The sequence below is a fragment of the Trachinotus anak genome, unplaced genomic scaffold (genome assembly GCF_046630095.1).
Source record: "Trachinotus anak isolate AG129_WGS33_773 ecotype Australia unplaced genomic scaffold, CSIRO_AGI_Tana_v1 ptg000005l, whole genome shotgun sequence".
Classification (NCBI taxonomy): domain Eukaryota; kingdom Metazoa; phylum Chordata; class Actinopteri; order Carangiformes; family Carangidae; genus Trachinotus; species Trachinotus anak.
The window spans coordinates 12,382,148-12,402,958 of NW_027273856.1; the positions used below are offsets into that span (position 1 = coordinate 12,382,148).

General features: G+C 43.0%; 2 protein-coding genes across 3 annotated transcripts; one reads left to right on the forward strand and one right to left on the reverse strand.

The window, feature by feature from the left end:
• Positions 1-606: 606 nt before the first annotated feature.
• znf292b (zinc finger protein 292b) lies at positions 607-16,634 on the forward strand. Its single transcript, XM_071478342.1, has 8 exons — positions 607-848; positions 5,637-5,791; positions 5,928-6,006; positions 6,421-6,556; positions 7,453-7,655; positions 8,126-8,262; positions 8,722-8,863; positions 9,416-16,634. Exons 1-8 carry the CDS (start codon positions 684-686, stop codon positions 16,229-16,231), a joined length of 7,833 nt encoding a protein of 2,610 aa, XP_071334443.1. The 5' UTR covers positions 607-683; the 3' UTR covers positions 16,232-16,634.
• A 362-nt stretch (positions 16,635-16,996) lies between these two features.
• On the reverse strand, positions 16,997-20,373 carry gjb7 (gap junction protein beta 7). Of its 2 annotated transcripts, none has more exons than XM_071478343.1 (2): positions 20,147-20,373; positions 16,997-19,521 (listed from the first exon to the last, which is right to left on the reverse strand). In XM_071478343.1, the coding sequence occupies exon 2, from the start codon at positions 19,504-19,506 to the stop codon at positions 18,682-18,684; it is 825 nt and encodes a 274-aa protein (XP_071334444.1). In that variant the 5' UTR covers positions 19,507-19,521; positions 20,147-20,373; the 3' UTR covers positions 16,997-18,681. The 2 variants fall into 2 exon arrangements, with proteins under 2 accessions (XP_071334444.1, XP_071334445.1); XM_071478344.1 differs by having other exon boundaries at positions 16,997-19,548.
• Positions 20,374-20,811: the final 438 nt, after the last annotated feature.

Sequence of the window (20,811 nt, forward strand, 5' to 3'; positions counted from 1 at the left end):
CCCTCATCAAGAAGCTCAGCAGAGGATGTATTTCCTGAGGCAGCTGAAGAAGTTCAACCATTAACTGGTTTAACTTAATTTAAACTTTATACAAACATAAATGGCATGGTACAAAAATTAAGGGAACAAGTGAAAGTATTAACATTCATTAAACCAATATTCTGTTCTATCAATGTTTTAATTAAAGTACATCAATGTCTTAAAAATTCCCCAGAGGGATAAATACCATTAAGAATTGTAAAGTGGACTTCCTTTGCATTTCGTGCAATCAGAAATTTTTTGTTCTTAATTTCTCAGTCTCATCTCTGGAGAAATACTGTAAAGTTGAGGAAAATTATATAATTCCTTGAAAATAGCTTTCCGGTTTGTGGTTTTGGGCAAGAATGTCCATTCACCAATAGCTCAAGAACCTGTGAATCTACATTATTTTGACATAAGCAAAAGGACATCACAATTATAAACTGAAGGATTGCTTTGATTACCTTTTCAGGTCATAATCACAATTATAAAGATTGACAAGATTTTTTAAAGTGGTTAAGTGAGGAGATTTTTTCTACTTTTGGTGTTCTAAAGTAACCTGTAAGTGACCTCTGTAGTCACGGCGGCGTTTGCATCATCACGTACGATGCTTACGCTGTTACGTAGCGACGCGGTTGTGGTACGCGCTGGAGCTGGTTGTGAAGATGGCGGACGAGGAGGCCGAGCAGGACCGTAGTCCTGAGAATGGTATCAGAGAAATGATTTGGGGACTCAGACAACGGTTGCAAGAACTGCAAGAAGTCGTGGGTAGAGAAAGCGGTGATTCTCCGGTCCACTCCTCTTCTGAGTACTGCCAAGAGTTTTGTAGGGTGAGTTTCCTCTCACATCTTTAGTCAAGAAGCTAGCCATCTTGCACTAATAATGGTACGTCCGGGCTCCTGGAGAATCCAGTGAAAGGTTTGATCTCAAAGCCGTCTATGCTTGTTTGGGCTGGGTGATTGTTGTTGTTGTTGAGTTTTGCCCATAAACGGAATAAAAGCATGTGCAATGGTAACTAATGTTAATCGGTGAAGTAGCTCGCAGAAACTGAACTCAATCTGACTGCTGACATAGCTAGTTCAGCTAGCTAGTTACAAGCACACGCTAACTAATGTCTGCAGGAGGTGGTGAACCGTTATGTTATTGGCGTGAAAGTCCCTCAGCTATTTATCGTTGACTGGTTCCAACAGACTAACAGCAACATGTTTGTCAGTTTCTCCAGGGATAATGACAAATCCCAGCTACACGTTAGCATACGAGCCACCTAACTCTACCTGCACTTAGCCGTTAGCTTTTAGCCTTGAATGTTTGGCTGCGTGCGCGTGCTCGTGAGACTAATTTCGCGGATTGTCTCCGGTGGTAACGGAGCAGTAGCAAAATCGACTGTCCAAACCAAATGGTCTGGCTTTGCAATGTGTTTTGTTGCCAGTGCCTAAAATTTAGCGGTGCACAACAACGTTGCCATTGAAAGTTCGCCACTGCGCTAAATGCATCGAATTTGTTAAGGCGGCACTGTGGAAGGGTGAGGATTAGTGAGTTATTCCCCCCCGATGGATTTCGTGTGATGTACGTGCAGGAAGGAACGTACGCTTTTGCAGAGGACGCATGCCGTTTTCCACCACAGCTGCACACTAAAACAACTCGGTCTTTCTAGCCTTCTTGTGATCCCTGTACGTTTCTCAATAGTAAGCCAGCAACACAATCCAGTGGTTAAACAAGTGTATGTAGCGTGTTGTGCGAGCATGTGAGGGTACGGGGAGGGGCGGATCTGCACCAAACATCTTGTTTGGCGGATTTGGAGAAAGGAAATGTGTCCACTGTCCTCAGAGCGCAAAGTGTGACACTGGATTGTTCACTTAACACTGAAGTGTCTAAAACATAGTGGTAGTAAGGTCACGAGTAGGGCTTAAGCGATAGTGATGAATGGATTCACAAACCCTCATATTGCTAAGAGTTTGTCATAGAAGTTGTTGAAAGGTTCTTTAACAATAGCCACTTAAATGTTCCAGAGGCGCACTCAAAGAAATCATTCTTTGATACAGAACGTGTCCAGTTCTCAGGCTGATGTACAGTGACTTTATTCGTGGCAGGGTGATTATTCTAATGAGTTCTGTTTGAATTTTAATTTGAAATTTACTGAAAACTAAGTAAGAGTTCTTACTGTGATTCTCACCCACATTAATGGGGTTCAGTAAGTACATGCATTTAATCAGAAGTGACAAGGAAACATGGTTTTTAAACTAGACAGGGGGCAACATTTGAGTTTACATGTCGAAGATTAAATTGAGTGATGAATTGAAGAAATCAACAGATCACTCAAGAATGAAAATAATAGAATTATTTAAATCTCTATTGGTTCAGCACTTTTCTAGCTGATATTTGGATGAATAAGAAAATCTTGAGATGAATTGGGTTTTTTTTAATTGTATTTTGTTTCTGCTTTTGTTATTCTCCCAAATTCTAACTTTTTTCCAGTGAAGAAAGACAAACACTGCCACGATGTCCACAACAAAGGATTGTTTTTGAAAAAAAGATGTTCCTCTGTCATTATTGTCTTTGTCTAATAATATCTAAATTACACAAACTCGAACCAGGTGTCAGGAGGTAGATCAAAATGTCTTTGCGGCAGATGAATAAGACGTGATATTTAAGTCACATAAACATCAGCTTTGTTTGAAAGCCCTCAACTTGACTCCTCGTCCTGTCTCAGACTCTGATCCTCTCCATCTCTTCCACTTCTTGTGGCCAGCCCTGTAATCACTGACTGACTGATCATATTTCCACCACTGGTCAGCCAAGTGCCTTGTCACTAAGTGAGTTTCTGGCTCGAACAGGTACTAATAGGGGGTGCTTACAGCTGCAGTTAGCAAATTGTCACTACATTTAGAGACTTTTTCTAAATGTATGGTTTTCTGACTGATGTATGGATGCCTACTGGGTTTTAGGGTTACACCTCATGTTACAGACAGTCTGCCATGCCATTCTCGAAAATAGTGTTTTCCATGAAGACAACCGTCATGTCCCAGTCATGTCCCAGACATGTCCCAGATTTCCTAAAATACCAGGTATAACAGCTCAAGATCATTATCACTTTAATAATTAAGTGTTAAAATGTGTTAACTGCCCTGCAGCTGGCTGACTTCCAGTGTGACAGCCAGCTCCAGAAGTTACTGTGACATTGGCCCAAATGTAAGTGAGTCTCAGGACAGTGGCATCATAAAGGACACAGCAATGAGGGCAGTAAGAAATCTCTGTGTTTATCTGTATTTCAGCAGGGAGTTTCTTTTAAGGAGGGCAGGGAACATCTCTGCAGCAAGCCTTTGACCCAGGGAATGTTTCCTTTTCAACCAGATCCAGGACTTTCCAAGCAGCTCATCTGGTGTTGACTGAGAATCAAATTTCCTTGTTTGGTCTGGTTGAATCCTGGCTCCACATGAGAATCCAGAAGGTGGATTTTCTTTGTTAGTAGATTTCCTCTGATGTTTAGGCTCATTGTGCTGCTGCATCAGCAGCTTCTCCTGAGCTGCAGCAGGTGAACAGACACCCTGACATTATCGTGAAGAGACCTTGATAAACTTGATAAAATCAGTTTTCCCCTTGATGATGTGGAGCTGTCCAAAGGCAGCAAAGCCCCTGGTCATGATGCTCCCTCCACCCTGCTTCAGCTGTGGGAGGATATTTTCATGTTGGTATGCTGAAGCCCTTTTTACACCAAACATAGAGCTGCATGTTCTTCCCAAATGGCAGTTTCATCAGTCCATCAAACACTTTCCCAGTATTGTTCTGGAGAGTCAAGCTGCTCTTTGACAAACTCCAGGTTAAGTTGATGTTTTTCTGGAGAGCAGCAGTTTCCTCTGTGGTGTTCATGGCAGGACCCCATGCTCCATGAATGATGCCTGAGTCTGGGTCTGACTGAGGCGCAAACATGTGGCTGATTCTCCCTTATGTTTCCTCCTCTAACCATCATCATACTCTCTGCTCTTTCACCTGGAGCAAGCAGGTGGTGGGCAGGCCAAGGCCTGATCCAGGTTTCTCAATCAGGAAGTCAAAGTAGATGAGCTTTTTAATATGAAATTTAATATAAATATGAATCATAGCAAATGATTTTACAGAGTTTAAAGTGTTTCTAGAGAGGAACTTTAAGCACCAAGTGTGTTTGTGAATTACTCTTTGTCAAAAAAATGAGTCCTAAAGAGACCCTAGCAACAAATCCAGCAACATTTTGGACAAAATGTGGCTATTTTCTGTAGAAGAGAGTAACCAGTACTGCCGCTCCGCAGGCACACCTCTATGACTCTGATTCAGCCATCTACACCGCATCTGACAGACGTTGAATGAGTTTCTCACTTTCTCTCTGAGTGATCATTTTACAGCAAATCCAGCTCAGTCTTTGTCTTTATGTTGTGTTTGATGTTGTCAGATGACGTTGTGGTTATCTATCAGGATTTTAGACAACTCAAAGTGGCTGCTGTTTAACTTGTTGTCTTAATGGACCACATTTCAGTCACAGCTTCAAACAACAGAAACAGAAAAACATGTCAATGAGAACAGGTATCCAGCCTGACAAGCCTGCATTTCTTTTTCTGACCAAGGTCTGCTTCAATGTTGATAATGACTAAGGATGCTAAAGGCAGTGAAACCGAGTAGGTGTTGTATCTGTTCTCGTCAGAACAAATCAACATGAAGGAATGAACACTCAGTTTATTGTGTTTACATAGTTAAATCATATCCATCAGTCCTGCAGTAAATCCTCCATCATGAGGGTTATAATGATCAGTTCTTGTTAAAGTTGTTTTGATTCATCTGTGTGATCATTTTGTTTGTAGTTTGTTTTGCTGTTGAACTGTACTGCATTCTACAGGGGTGTTTCTGCTATTTACCCAGGACAGAATGAGAGAACTGTCAGTATAATGCAGTATATGCTCAGCCAAAGATTGTTAATGACATAAAAGAAGCTTCACTCTGTGACTCAACAGCACAATCAGTTTCTGTAGTTCTAACAACTCCAAGACTTAGGAGTCTTCTCTGTAAAATATAAAATGCACTTTCTTCTGTCAGAGTTGAAACTTAACTCATATCAACAGATTAAGGATCAGTTCTTAGTTGACTTTAAGAATTTGCAGCAAATTGCGATCTGCTGCTATGTGTGTATTTATTTTCACTGTGTATACTGAGCATCTTTGACACAAATGATTTGAGGATGAATGAAGTTCATTTTCGGGTTGTGTATGGGTCCTAGTTTTAGTTGTGTATGATTTTAGTGATTTTGAGAAGTTGGACAGAAAACAAATAGATTTGAAAGGATTTGTGTCAAATTTGGCAAAAGCCTGTAAAGAATTAATCGAGTTCATGCTGTTTGCAAAGGGATGTGTTAATTAAGCAAAATGGATTATTCTCCTTTGTAAGCCCCCAAGTACATGATAATGCTACACACTGTAACATAAAACAGCACCACTACATTTTCATGAAGGTTGTGTAGATGTGTAAATGTGTCGAGCTCTGAGGTGGTGCTCATTTCTTTGTCCTTTCAGTCCTGTGCGAAATACTGAGCCCTCTCCTGGTGGAGGCTGTCAGTACACACAGGGTCTCTTCACGTCGTTGTTCTTCCCTCTCTGCAGACGCTGCTGGAGTATGCAGGCCGTTGGAAGATCGAGGAAGAGCCTCTGCCACTGGTGGAAGTGTACATAGTTGCCCTGCTGAGTTATGCCCAAGCCTCTCCATACCTCTCCCTGCAGTGTGAAAATGTTCCTCTTGTAGTTGAAAGGTTGTCACTGTAAGTACCATTACAAAATAACAAGTGTGAATAACTGCAGAGGATTTACCCCATGACCATGATTCTTATGCTGACTGCAACCCTGTAACAAAAGAGTTTCTGTGATTATATTGTTTGTTGGTTTTCTTTTCTGCAGGAGTTTTGTGGAGCTTTTACTCTCGTTGAAGGAGGACATTCCTGACGGCCTGTGGAAAGAACTCAAGTCATCTGTTCAGGTGAAGATGGAGTTTCTTTCATTCAGAAAGAGGAGGATTTGAAAGACCAGAACAAATGCTCCCCATGACAAAGCACCATCCCCGTACACATAAGTTTGTTACTTACACAGTGTAAACACTGCACTGGTCCTTCTGAAAATTTAGAGTTGAAATATCTCAGCTCTCAAAATGTCCACAAGCTCTGCTTAAACCATGTGATTAAAGCTTCAGATTCAAGTTAGGAAATAGGACTTCGAACTAAATTCACTCATCACATTCATGTTTCATATCCTTTAATCTAGCAGAGTATTTAAGTTTCCATACATTTGCTTTTCATTTGAAATTTACACCCTACGAAACTGACTGAAATGACTGACTCAAACATCATATTGTCACATTGCTTTTGAGTGATGTTTTCCTGTTGTGTGTGTGTAGTTTGCTCACAGTAAGCTGCAGGAGAATGGACTCACTCAGCTGTCACTGCTGTCTGCTTTGGCCCAGTATGATGGTGTTTGGACCAACAGGGTCCTGCAAGGCCTTCTGTCTAATGAAAATCTGCAGACGGAACAAGGTGAGTTCCCGCTCCGGTTGTCAGAGTTACTAGACAGGTGTGTGTGCGTGCGTGTGTGTGTGTGTGTGTGTGCGTGCGTGTGCGTGTGCAGTCAGAGTGAATATCAATAGATAATAAAACTTCATGTTAGGTAGTTTAATCTACTCCTCTCTCTCCTCCCTATCTTCCTCTTCTTTCTCTCCCTCCCCTCACCTTGGCCGGGTGTCACCAAGTGTCTCCACTTCCTGCATCTGTCGTTTCAAATTAAAACCCCTCTGTAGCATTGTGCAAGTGCAGCCTCATGACTTTGCAACAGTGGTAATTATTTGGTAGTGAACGTGGAAAGGTCACTTTTCTCCTTCCACTTTGTTTTAGTCTCCTACAGAAACACTGACGTAGGAGACTGAAACAAAGAAGAGGAAATTGATCTTTTTGGCCACGATACCAAAATGATAATGTCATGATACAATAATGTTTTTATCGTACTATCACATATAGCCAAGATAGAATAACATATATATATATATATATATATACATATATAACATAGCATATACAGAGAAATACAGAGTCAGAAACTTCAAGTTCATTCACTTCACATGTTGAGATGTTGTTAGAGAAGGATGGGCATTAGCAAGAGCTAAGCCAACATCTCCCTAAGAGAGATAAGATCTATTATCACCAACATTTGACTCTTGATAAAATTGTTAATCATATTCATTAATTAAACATTAATCACAGGAAAATTGTGTTTCTGATTGAGCTGATTCTTTATCAGCAAGCTTCACAGCTGCTGATAGGAAGGTGACTGTCAGTCATTTCTAGCATTTATTTACAGTGAAGATGTAAAAACCACTAAAACACGACTCATGACATCAGAACAAAATGTCACTGTCAGTATAACCCCTGTTTTTCAGTTGAGGAGTTCCTGGTGCAGGAGGGGCCAGTCCTGCTAGAGATGAGAGTGAAGCAGCTGATGAAGGGGAAGCAGCTGGGGAAGGCTGCACTGCTGGCAAGGGCGTGCTCCGAGTGTCCTCTACTCCAAGGGAAGGGACCTTTCAAGCAGATGTATCTTGTCTGCCTCTGTGCTACCTCAGAACAGAATCAGCTCCTGGACGAGGTACGTGGAGCTCCACAGTGACTGCTTGGCTTCAGTATCCAGGCGGATAAATGATGGGATCATACCTAGTACAGAGTTGCATCATATTAGTTGCCCCACACTGATATGACTGTAATACACAATAACACGCACACAACATTGTCATCACATCATGTAGACTCTTAATTACTTCCAGTTGTAAATGTATGGAAACATCGCTAGAGAAGAAAATGCAGTACACCTTGGCTCAGGCCTCCCTCTTTCTCCTCCTCTTCCTCTGTCCACTGAGCCTGTTGCCATCTTCCTTTTACAGTTTAAACCCTTTCCTGTAATTTCCTCATCCACTAGATCACAGACACTTTAAAGCAGTTTGTGAGACTGTCAGAATTGGAGCCATTTATAGTGCTTCAGCTAGTAAGTATTCTCTTCAGTGGATATGTATTGTTTCTGGTGAAACTTAATGACTATGTACATAACGTCAATCTGTACAGCTTTCAAAGGAGGACTGCCGTGATGCATTAGAGATGATCTGCAATCTGGAGTCAGACGGAGATGAGACAGCAGCTCTAAGCTTATGCTCAGCCTTCCTGAGCCGACAGCTTCTTCAAGGAGATACGTACTGTGCTTGGTAAGAAAACGCGAGCTACCCCATTCAATGCACGTCTGCAAAGACATAGGTGTCCTTGTTTTATGGAGGGACAAAAAGATTTATCTTTGACAGGGCAAAACCAAATTACATGGTGAGTTCTTTAGTGTGGCAGTATGTTTATCCCACTGCAAACACACAGATTTCTTATAGTGTGTTTTTCAAATAAAATGTGACATGATGTTGATGTGAAGAATCAAGGAACATCATAGTGGAAAAAAGAAGACTGTTATAGTTCAGACTTGTTCTGCATCTTTTCATCCAAATCAGCCAACAGACCACACAATTAATCACAAAATCAGCATGAGGTGTTGTCCTCCTGTTTGGTGTTTGTGCTATTGTATGTCATACATTGTTAATAACTGAGGTCTTGGTCAGATGAGCCTGACTAGATGAATTAATGGGTAATGACTTTCCTCTTTTCCCTTTCTGTCAAACAAGGGAGCTCACTCTGTTTTGGAGCAAGCTGTTGAAGCGTCTGGAGCCGTCAGATCAGGCCTTCCTCGACAGATGTCGCCAAATGTCCTTACTTTCCAAAACTGTGTACCACATCCTGTTCCTCATCAAGGTCATCCAATCAGAGGTCAGTACGAAGTCAGCTGTTTTGATATTATTAAAGTGCGGGACACACTGAAACACACAAGTTACCGCCATTTACCTTTCATCTATCATGTACTGTCCCCCCCCCACCCCCACCCCCCACCCCCACCCCCACAGTGCTCCAATATATTTACTTTATCCTGTGTTAGCCCAGGTTCAAACCCATCTTTTTAGTATGAAATGCTTACAGCATGGAGGCATGAAAGCAGGTTTTGTGTGCATAGACAACAGCAGCCATGGTCTAATTCTGTTCTTAGCCCCATTCATGTTCGTGCTGTTCTACTTCATCTTATTTACAGTAGGATGACCTACCTGCAACACTTAGTTGTATTTCATTAACATGAACCAGCAGCCAAAAATAATTAATTCTGTGTTGTTGCTTTGCCAAATGGGGGATGACTGGCTCATGTAAAGTGTTTCTCTTTTCTAAAAATGAATTTGCTTCATTAATTGTGAAAGTCCTAAGTGAGTTTCAGTATAATGTTGTTCCATGTGTTTGGCAGTTTTAAATGATTTGGCTTCCTCTTTTTCACAGATTGACAGTGCTGGACTCCCAGTGTGCATTGAAATGTGCATAAGAGCTCTGCAAATGGAATCAGATGATGGCAACACCAAGGCCACTGTGTGTAAAACGATTTCCTGTCTGCTGCCTACTGACCTAGAAGTCAAGCGAGCCTGTCAGCTGACTGAGTTCCTCCTGGAGCCCACAGTGGATTCATACTACGCTGTGGAGACTCTTTATAACGAACCAGATCAAAAACTAGAGGAGGAGAATATGCCGGTTCCCAACTCGCTACGCTGTGAGCTCCTGCTGGTTTTTAAAACCCAGTGGCCTTTTGACCCAGAGTTCTGGGACTGGAAAACACTTAAGCGTCACTGCCTCGCACTAATGGGCGAAGAAGCTTCAATAGTGTCATCCATTGACTTGCTGAATGATACTGAGAGCCCTGAAGAAGAGGAAGACTTCCTCAATCAGGAAGGGTTCAACAATGTGCCAGACCATTTAGTCAGTGGCACCTATGAACTAAAAGATATCACAGACAAGAAACAGAAAAACAGAGAAATGAAGAAACTGAGAGAAAAAGGTTTCATATCTGCCAGGTTCAGAAACTGGCAGGCATACATGCAGTACTGTGTGCTGTGTGACAAAGAGTTTCTTGGCCACAGGATTGTACGCCATGCACAGACTCACCTGAGCGATGGAGTGTACAGCTGTCCTATATGTGCTCAAACCTTTACCTCAAAAGATACACTGATTCCTCATGTAACTTCACACGTCAAACAGTCGTGCAAGGAAAGGCTAACTGCAATGAAAACAAACAAGAAACTGGCTAATCCCAAAACGGCTGCTCCTGTTATTGCAGCATTGAAGGCCAAGACAGAAAATGAACTGTATGAAAATGGTGATTCCCTAGAGCAGAATGTGGGGTTGGTTCATAATATTCAGGCCACAGTGGAAAAGTGTAACATAGAGAGTAGTGAGGACAATGTTTGCCCTGTTGGAAAATGCAGAAGAAGCTTTAAATTTTTCAAAAATCTCATTGCACATGTTAAAGCTCATGGGGACGATGAGGAGGCAAAGATTTTCCTTGAAATGCAGATGAAAAAGGTTGTTTGCCAGTACTGCCGACGTCACTTTGTTAATGTCACCCATCTGAACGATCATTTACAGGTCCACTGTGGTGTGAAGCCTTACATCTGTATACAACTCAACTGCAAGGCAAGCTTCTTATCCAACACTGAGCTCCTTATACACAGGAAAACACATTCTGTTTTTAAGGCCAGATGCATGTTTCCCAATTGTGGAAAGGTTTTCAATGAGGCCTTCAAACTGTATGACCATGAGGCACAACATTATAAAACTTTCACTTGTAAAGTTGTAGACTGTGGGAAGGTATTACATTCACAACAGCAGCTGGATTTGCACCAAAAGGAGCATGCCACTCAAGAGGAAAGGCCATCTTCTGAGCAGACCTCACACAATATCCAGTCTGGCCCTTCACTCATTGAACAAATGCTTTCAGACCAGACTCCTTTTAAACAAGAGAACTCCCAAGAGAACTGGAGTACTGAAAGTGCTGTTAATCTAGACCATGGAAAGCTGCCAGTGTCAATTGAAAGTTTTTTGAACTCTTCACAAGCACCTGTCGAAACCTTAGGACATTACAGAGTCAAACAAGAACCACAAAACACGACTTTCTCAACCAGTCACACACAGAGTTTGAGTAGTTCTGTGATTCAGCCTATGACTGCCCACCTGTCTGATCCTAACAGACACATCGATGGTTTGGGTGGTCATTCTTTTGATTATATGAGACCACCTCAACAGAATCAATCCCTACATCCATTTGAATCAAACTTGCCACTTGGCTGTAACACACATGTCTTACAAGGCCAGCCTCAAATGTTCCCCAGCAATGTGAATGCTGGATCAGTGAGTTACGACTCTGACTGCAACTTACCGTTGCCAGGACAGCAGCGACCCATGTATAGCAGCAACCTGTTAACGGCATCACCGCCCCAAAATTCTACAGAGCCAGCAATGTCACAGCCACTTCCTCCAACAGTACCCCCCCAGCCATTTGCTGGGAGCAGATCAGAGAACTCTGTGACGTCCTCAGCTACCACAGGCCCCCCTCCAGGACTGAGAGAGCGATTTCACTGTGCATTTGAAATGTGTACAAGGCACTACAGCTCTTACAGAAGTGTTGCCAAGCACATGAAAACGATTCATCCAGATTTCTACGAGCAATGGAAAGTTGCTCGAACTAAAATCAAGATAACCTACACCTCAGCACAGAGCACACCATCTGTGGGACATCTCAGTTCAGTCACCTCACTTCAGAATCAGCAGGGCAACAGCAGCAAAGTCCCAGTTCATGGAGTTCAGAGGCAGAATGTTATCCAGTCACCTCCTTATACTAACATGGGTACAAGCTCAAACTATACCTCTCTGCATTCCCATTCTTCATCTGCCCACAACCAGACTGCTTCACTCCTGATGGAAAATGTTTTGAATCCCATTGTTCTCTCTCAGTTAGGAAGTGATGCAAATCCAATATCTGTGCAGTCCCAAGTGTCAGGTGGTGTGAATTGGCACTCAGCCCCTGGTATTGAACAAATTCAAAATTGTGGCTCCTCACAAGTCTATCCATCTAACTTGCAAGTGATGCCTCAGGCCGATTCTAGCAGTGCTGCTCTGCCACTTACTGTCCCGTCTTGCTCTATGATAGGATCAACAATGAACAGACCAACAGAGTCCTTACAATCACCTTTAATGGAAAATGGGTCCCAGTCAGTTTTCTCCTCATTCATGGATGGTGCAAAGGAAGTGCAGCAAGCAGAGGACCTTCTTCTGCCATATACATCACACATGCAAAGCAGTTTAGTCTCAGGTTCCCAGGCGCCAGAAAAAACAATGCAAAACCAGTCCAGTTTTCCCTCTCCAGGCAGTGCAGGCCAAAACAGCAGTAACAGCCAACCTCCAAATGGGCCGTTCATCTCCGAAAATAATCCCGAAAATCAAAAGCGAGGCAGAAGAAACAAAAGAACCAAATGGCCAGCTATTCTTAGGGATGGCAAATTTGTTTGTTGCAGGTGTTTCAGACAATTTAATAGTCCCAAATCCCTCGGAGGCCACTTGTCCAAGCGCACCATCTGCAAACCATATGAAGAGTCAGAACTGAACACAGATTTGCCAGCATCATTTCTTGACCTCCTCAATTCAGAGCAAACAGTTAGCACCGCTCAGCCACAGTTGTCTTATAATCCTGCTGCTGTGTATGAGGAAAAGCCTCATGAGTCAGTAACAAGTGCTTCAACAGCCACAAAGGATTACCCCACTGCCAATTTCCCACAAGATAATTTGCCAGCATATGGGAATGGTGAGTCAAACGATGACATTCTTAAACAAATCATGGCTGAATCTAATATGTCTGATCTTTTTGTGCACACACCTCCTGCTCAGCCACTGTTTCAAAACCCATGTGTTCCCTATGGAGCCGGTGAGCGTTTGCCGGGGAGCTCAGTTATACAGCACACAGAAAATGTCCAGCTGAAGACAGGGGAGCGGCGAGAGGACAGTTCATATAATACAGTCCATTACCCTCAGCCAAACATTGATACATTTGCTGGAAGTGAATTCCCTGACCCACTTCTTAATCAAATCCTCACAGAAAACCCCCCCACTGCTGCTCCTGGCAGTGTTTCCACAAACCATGTGACTCCTGGGGACATACACAGTGAAGGGTATGATTCTGAGGCAGCCATTCAGACACCAGATACAGATTCAAACCCAGTGATGCAAACAGTCTTACCTGGTAATCAGCTTAGTCCAGCAACAAGTGGCAAGCAAGCTGAGACACAAAAGAAGACCACCGAGCAAGATGTTAAAAAAAGATTGCGGGAGCAGATTTTGGCCGGCGACTTTCAGCGTAGGAATGGCTCGTGTCTTTCAGACAATACTGACTCTAATGCCAACTCAAAGCTGTCTTTTGGCCTAATGTGCAGTCTGTCCAATAATTCTGGACATCATCAGATGTTTGGTGATACAAAGAATGACTCAGCTAATCAAGGACAAATTATTCAAGAAAACTCTGCAATCATCCAAGGAACCTCTGGCGAAATTGAACGACTACTGAACACACACAGCTTCACTTGTTTCAGAGAGACCGCCACCCCGCAGCAGGAGGTACTCAGCCCCACAGGTATTGCAGTAAATGAAGCAGACCCTGAACCCACTCAGTTATCTGCCAGCCAGCAGCAGTGGATGACAGAAATTCAAAATGCATTTGAAAGGCTCAATTTGGTCAGAGAAATATCTGATCAGGTTTCTGCTTTCATGAAACAAAATACCAATACAACAAACACCCAGACCGGACCTGCAAAGGTACAGTCACGTAGCTCTGTGTCGTCCACCTCTGCCAAGCCGTTTGCTTGTGAGAATGAGAACTGCACATTTAGTTCCATGTCAAGTGAAGCACTTTGGAGACACCTGTCCAAAACTCACAACTACACACTTGAGATGGTGAATGTGGTTAAAAAAAGGTATGGCCAGTATGCTCCCTTCAAGTGTCAAAAGTGTAGTAAAACATTCACTCGTAACTCAAACCTTCGCACTCACTACCAGTCGGCTCACAAATTATCAGCTGAAGAAATTGCAGATCTGGATATGAAGCGCAGGCTGGCCAAAGCTGCTGCATCCGCTGCTATTCAAAAGTGGCCTGTCAGGCCAAGCCAGGCTCCAGCTGCTCAAACCACAGCAGCTACTCATCCCTCACTGGAGGACAGAGCACATCTGTATTCATTCCAAGATGCAGAAAAATGTGATTACCCATCACAGGCATTTGTACAACATTCTAACAGAGACATAACTTATCAGAAATTACAAGATGACAATCGTTCCTCAGTCATTCATCCATTGCAAACAGCCCCCACGCACAACCAAGCTGTGGCTCCACTAGTACAAGCCCAGACTTCCACATCAGCGGCTCAGTCAGTACGAGCAGGGATGGTAACACAACAGTGGGCACATGGACAGCAAAGAAGCCTGCCCAAGGTGCCCACTCAACACACCAGTGGTCAACAAGTTGGAGCCCATTTGTCCCAAGTGTCAGCTCCTCTCACCCAAGCTCTTCCCTCCACACCCAAGGTTACTGCAATCAATAGGCAGGCAATAGTGAAGCCAAGCATAGACCTTACCAGGAAGACAAAAGAGAAGAAGTCCAACTCCGGTGATGCCATGAGTCCATACAGACCCTATCGCTGTGTTCATCAAGGCTGTGTGGCAGCCTTCACCATCCAGCATAATCTGATCCTCCACTACAGGGCTGTTCACCAGTCTGCTTTGTCAGCACTGGAGGTGAACAAGGAGCAGGACCAGAGTGAGGGACTGGATGAAATAATGGACCATGATGAGGAGGAACCGGAGGCAGAGATCCCCCAAATTTCTGAATTCAGATGCCAAGTCAAAGACTGCTCCCGAGTTTTCCAAGAGGTTCCCAACCTTTTGCAGCACTATCTTCAGCTACATGAATTCAGTCTTGATAAGGTTGGCAGTCTCTTATCTGGCATCAAGCTTGGCAGGTTTGCTTGTGGCCACCAAGGATGCACTGCATCCTTCACTATTCTCTGGAAGTATATTGGGCATGTCAAAGAACAGCATAAAGATATAAGACTGGCCAAACCTGAACAAATAAATGGCTCATTCAAGTGTGAAATCGAAGGCTGTGACCGTTCATATGCAACAAAGTCCAACCTGCTCAGACATGTCATGAAAAAGCATCAGGACCTGTACCAGCCTAAACTAAAAAATCAGCAGATAAAAGAAGATGGGATGAAGCAGAACTCAAAGACTTTGCTTTACCAAATTACCAAGACAAGTAATGGGAAGGAAAACATTGAGAGTAATAAAAAGATCATACAGAGGGGGAATGACTCAAAGAGAGTGAGCAAGTCAAAAAACAATCACTGGACAAAATATGGAAAACCCTCCTTGAAATCTAAAGTCGAGGCATCTGCAATGTGCACAAAGAAATTTCCTCTGCAATACCCCTGTATGATCAAAGGGTGTGAGTCAGTCATGAAATCAGAGCGGAGCATATTAAAACATTACATGGGACACGGGCTGTCAGAGAAGTACCTGGAACAGCAAAGGAGTCACTTCATATTCTGCAAAAAGGTCCCCAGGCAGAAGTGCCGCTCCATCCGGAGTGATGACTCTAAATCAGACAACACCTCTGACCTGTCGGACACTGAGCTGGCAGCAGACTCCAGCCTGGGAGGAGAGTACGGATATTCAAAGCCTGTCCTGCGCAAGCGGACCACAGCAGGGATCCCTGCTGCGTTGTTCGACAGCAAATTATCAAATGATGAGAGTTCTGATGGCTCTGTGGTGCTCAAACGCAAACGAGGACGTCCGCGAAAACTGATTGAAAAAATAGTGAAACGCAAGAAAATCCCACGCACAACAAAGACTGACGTAGTTTACAGCAAGGACGATGAATCGGACTCCTCGTGCCCTGCAGTACTGCAGGAGGAGGTGACTGACCAGAGTGCCCCACTGGCCTCCTTTAAACCTATGGGATTCGAAATGTCTTTCTTAAAATTCCTGGAGCAGTCAAATAAATCTGAACACGCCTTCACGGGGAAGGTTGATGTACCAGAAACATGGAGAAAACCATCCAGTGTGAACACCAAAGACACCTGTGTCAGGTTCAACAACCGTCAAAATCTGAAATCACTCAGCAAGGTTAAGATCATTATCGACGCGGCCTTCTCAGGTGTCACTGACCTGATGTTGAAACAGCTGCAGGCCATGCAGCCCACAGTGGTGTTGGAAAAAAGTGACTGACTTGTTTCTTTGTTGTTGTTTTTTTAAGCAGAATCTCAGGACTTGAATGAGTCAACTCTGCTGCAGACTGGTGCCCTTAAATATTAGTTGTTTTTTACACATTGAGTTAAAAGAGTTTGGAGTTATACTGTAAAATGATCTGTACAATTTGTCTTTTTTAATAGAAATGTGTATAGCATGTTCACTAAAAAGTTTGCTGATAATTAAAATCTGACAGCAGCCTCGGGTGTCTTAATTATCCCTGTGGGATTTCAAGACAAATGGACTTTGAAATGGATTCCGTTGTTGTGTGTAGTTTGTGATTTGAAGATGTTGATTCTCGTGCGTTGTGTGTATATAGTTTGAAATCACCCACTGCCACCAGCAGTCTTACTATTAAACAAACTGTTTTTTACCAGTTTGACTTGTTTTTCATCATTTGCCGTTTTGTTCAGGTCACACTGCACGTCTTTTTTAAGGTGCACAGCATGAGCAGGAAAAGTACATGAGCCTTGTACTGATATGGTTTCTGAGTTATAACATTGGTTTCTGTGTATGAAATGCTCATAAGTATTTTGTATTTTGTCTATCAGTTGAAAATAGATTTGTACACAAAGAAGCAAAACACCTCTGTAGCCCCCTACTCAACACATGGTCTCTTTGTTTAATCCACTCACTCATTATATTTAAGTGTTGCTTCCCTTTAAAGGATGAGTGAACTAAAGACAAAATAACAAGGAACAAGTACTGAATAACGTATCAACTGTTCAGCCGAAAACCAGCAGGTTTAGTTCAGCGTGTATTTAGTAATAATTTATTATTGCACTTAACATGGTAAAAGCAAACAAAAAATGAATATAACTAGTAGGCAAATTAATCTTGATATTTATGCTTCTCATTTAGATGTAGAAAATTTACATTTCTTTCCCATGTGTCACACACAATGATCAGAGCTCAATATTGTTTGACATATCAGCTGGAATCACCTCAGAGGGAAATCAATCTGTGATCAATGACCTGATGGACCAAACTGTCATCAGCCATACAGAAATAATGAAACGATGATAATGCATTCAATCATCAATTACAGCTGATGGAAGACTGATCTTTAATTAACTGCACACTTATCCTGAGTTAGAGTAACTACAACTGATATCTAAAATATGACTAATAAAAATCAAAATTAAAATGTTACAAAGTTGAGGTTGTTTGACCATCTTTATGAAATATAAAGATTATTGAGGGAAATGAATGAAACAAAAAAGTTTACATTTTTAAATATATATTGCAGTAAACTGCTAAACATTCCATAACATGGATTATTTCACAATTCATTTAGTAGCCTATATAGTATATACAGTAAGTATTAACTCAAGATAGTTCAAGATGTCCTGACTAATTTAGAGCTACTCATAACTCAAGTTCATCAGGTCTGAGGATAACTTTAGATCATTTAGATATGTTTACATATCATTTTGCACAGGATCCAGTTTGGCTCATCATAGCAGGAAAAGTGTGTGAGCTGCTTCCAGCCTCCCGGTGTTGTCAGTTTACTGGAGCACTGAGCCAGCATCAACAAACTGGGTTCACTTGTGCTGTTCCTGCTGTGACAACTCAACGTGGCTGCCATGAAAAACATCTGTTACAAACAATTCAAAGTTATTATTGCTACTGTTATCTTTTAAAATAAAGGCACATCCTCAAGTGTCTTCCACTCATGCCTTAAGGGTCACAGAAGACAATCCTACTATCACAGGACTGACAGATAAACAACCATTCACGCTCACATTCACGCCTACGGGCAATTTAGACCTGGCAGAACATGAAAACTGCACAGCTTTGAACCTTCTTGCTGTATGTATATTACAGTGCTTAGCAGTGCACCATCATGCAGCCCCCCCACAACAGACAGATAAAAAAAAAACAAAAACACAATGTTCATAATTGAAGAAATAGAAGCAAAAACATCCTCACTGTTAGTACCTAGTGAGGTACAAACTTTTAAAACTACATTTCCCATGATGTAACTTGATAGACCTTTCCTGCCTGTTTAACAAGCACATCTTTCAAACTGCATCCCCAGTTTATAGCACAAAATATATAGGATCGAAAACCTGATCTGAGATAACGCTGATGACATCAGTGATGTCACATCAGCACAACATCATCAGGGTCATTATGTCACACCTCACAAAGCTCCTCCAGAGCCACAGAGGGCATGATATAAATGTCTTCTCTTCACAGTTTCACAGGTTAAATAGGAGGCCTGATGGTGACCGGAATGGTCTCCATGTTGGTGGAATAATGAGAGAGTTACAGTCAGCTGCAGCTGAGGTGGAGGCATGTGGATCCTTCAAATCCTTAACTGGAGACTTCACACAGTCAGGAGTTACACTGAAATCATATTTCTCAGTAGCATCATTAACATCTGTAACTAGAGTGTGTTTGAAGAGAGACTGCTGTGAGGAGTGTTAGTTGTAAGGGAAACCAGGAGTCACTGTGGTCTCACTGTGAGGTGGAACCTGGGGACTGGACAGGCTGGTTTTCAGATGTGGGCTGTCCTCTGTGTTTGCTGTGGGCTCAGTGGAGACAAACTTGTTGACAATGGAAACAGGTGTGTGGCTGTGGTTGAGAGCACTCTGCTCCACTGGGATGTACCGCCTGGTGAAACGCTTCCACAGTTGCTTCCAAATAATGTACATGAGCTCCACAAAGTTCAGAGTGACACAGAGGATAGAGGTGCAGCCCATGATGTACAGGAAGATCTTCTTCTCTTTGGCTCTGGCAGTATAACAGTCCACAGTGTTGGGACAGGGACTCTGACTGCATCGGAGCAGTATGGGTACCTCAAAGCCGTTGTAAAGGAAGTAGAAAGCGAGCAGGGAGCCCACCTCCATGGCTATCTTGAAGACCAAGCTGATTGTGTAGGTGCAGAAGAGACCTCCATCAATGCTCCCTCTGTCCTGGTACAATTTTCGCTTGTGTTTGGCTTCCCGGTGCTCCCTGTAGGCCACATGCAGGGCAACCAGCAGGGACGGGGTGGACACAATGATGAGCTGCAGAGCCCACAGTCGCACCTGTGAGATGGGAAAGAAGTGGTCGAAGCAGACATTCTCACAGCCAGGCTGCTCAGTGTTGCACACAAAATCCCTTTGCTCGTCCTTCCACACCTGCTCGGCTGCTGCCACATACACCAGGATCCTGAAGAGGAAGACCACAGAGAGCCAAATCCGCCCAATCACAGTAGAGTACTTGTTGACCCCACTGAGCACACTCTCCAAAAAGGTCCAGTTCATCTTCCTCTGAGTCTCCTGTGGGGGGGATAAACCGAGCTGGAGCTGAATACAGTGAATAAATAAAAACCAGTGTTTTACGGTTTTGGCTCAAACCAATGTTACACCAAATTCTGTGCCCCCCTTAGATTCTGTGACATGACAAGGATACACTGCCACTACAGGTTTTACTTTAGCACATATCCTACTTTTTGTGATAGTAAACACACATGGTGCCATGGGGAGTAAATTCAGATTGTGGGACTGTAAATCATTTAAAAAGAGCGAGGTGGCCCACAGTTGGTGGTGCTCCACAGGCAGACCTGTGCTTTCTGCTCTCACAGCCATCAGAGGTTGTGACCATATCATAAAAACTAACAGCTGCTACCAGGATGGAGACTGTGATGAAACCTTGAAAAGACACTGGCAGCAGCTCACACACAGTCTGACGAGTGCAACCCCAGCCGTGACAGGTAGGTTATTTTGTGAGCTCAGATGTTGACGTGATCTGATCATATCTGTAACGATGTCTCAGTGGACCATCTATAATGTGCTCTTCTTCTTACATTTGTCTTCACAGACGCTACAGCTCATCTCAGACAGAGGAAGAAGAGGAATTCCTAAGAAGCTGAGAAGATGTTTGTCAGACAGAAGTGAGACTTACCGGCGCCGCCTGAGGGATTTCTCCGCTGTCACAGCAGCTGGTGTCGGTCTTTGCTGTGAGTCCTCCGCCTGCACACCTGCAGGACGCAGCTCTGAGCCACACCCTGTCCAACCAGACTCACAACAGTCTACACTGTGGGAGGCATGTATCACACACTTCCTCTGCTTCTGAACAGGGTGTACAGTGAATTACCACAAATCATGTGACCAGGAGCCTTCCTCCAGTTCACCTGTGGAACACCAACATTCACAGAGTAAAGTGTGTGTGTGTGTGTGTGTACACAGACTACATCACCATAGAGATGTCTAATGCAAATAATACCTGCTACCTCAGTGTGGGGGAGGTTCTTTATTCTTCCACCTGGACTGACACATGTAACTTTGATGAGAGTCAGATCACATTTCACTGCTGATGAATGAATCATGTGTCTTGGTCTTTATGTGTCTTTTTATCAGGTGTTTGCCTGAACTCTTATAGGTCCACGTTTTCCTCTTCTGTGTTTTATTTGAAGTGTTGATATCCATCAGAAGATATATTTGTGGATTTAAGAACCAAAAACCATCTCTCATATTTTATTGGATCACTCAGAAAACAGTCTGCTGATCCAATAAAAATATAGGTCATAAGGTCATCACTGAGAGAAACCAAATCCTGCAAGGTTGGAT

Coding starts and splice junctions, on each gene's coding strand:
- znf292b (XM_071478342.1), top strand. CDS start 684: ATGGCGGACGAGGAGGCCGAGCAGGACCGTAGTCCTGAGAATGGTATC. Junction 5,792..5,927: donor GTAGTTGAAAGGTTGTCACT/GTAAGTACCATT, acceptor TCTTTTCTGCAG/GAGTTTTGTGGAGCTTTTAC. Junction 7,656..8,125: donor AGAATCAGCTCCTGGACGAG/GTACGTGGAGCT, acceptor CAATCTGTACAG/CTTTCAAAGGAGGACTGCCG.
- gjb7 (XM_071478343.1), bottom strand. CDS start 19,506: ATGAACTGGACCTTTTTGGAGAGTGTGCTCAGTGGGGTCAACAAGTAC.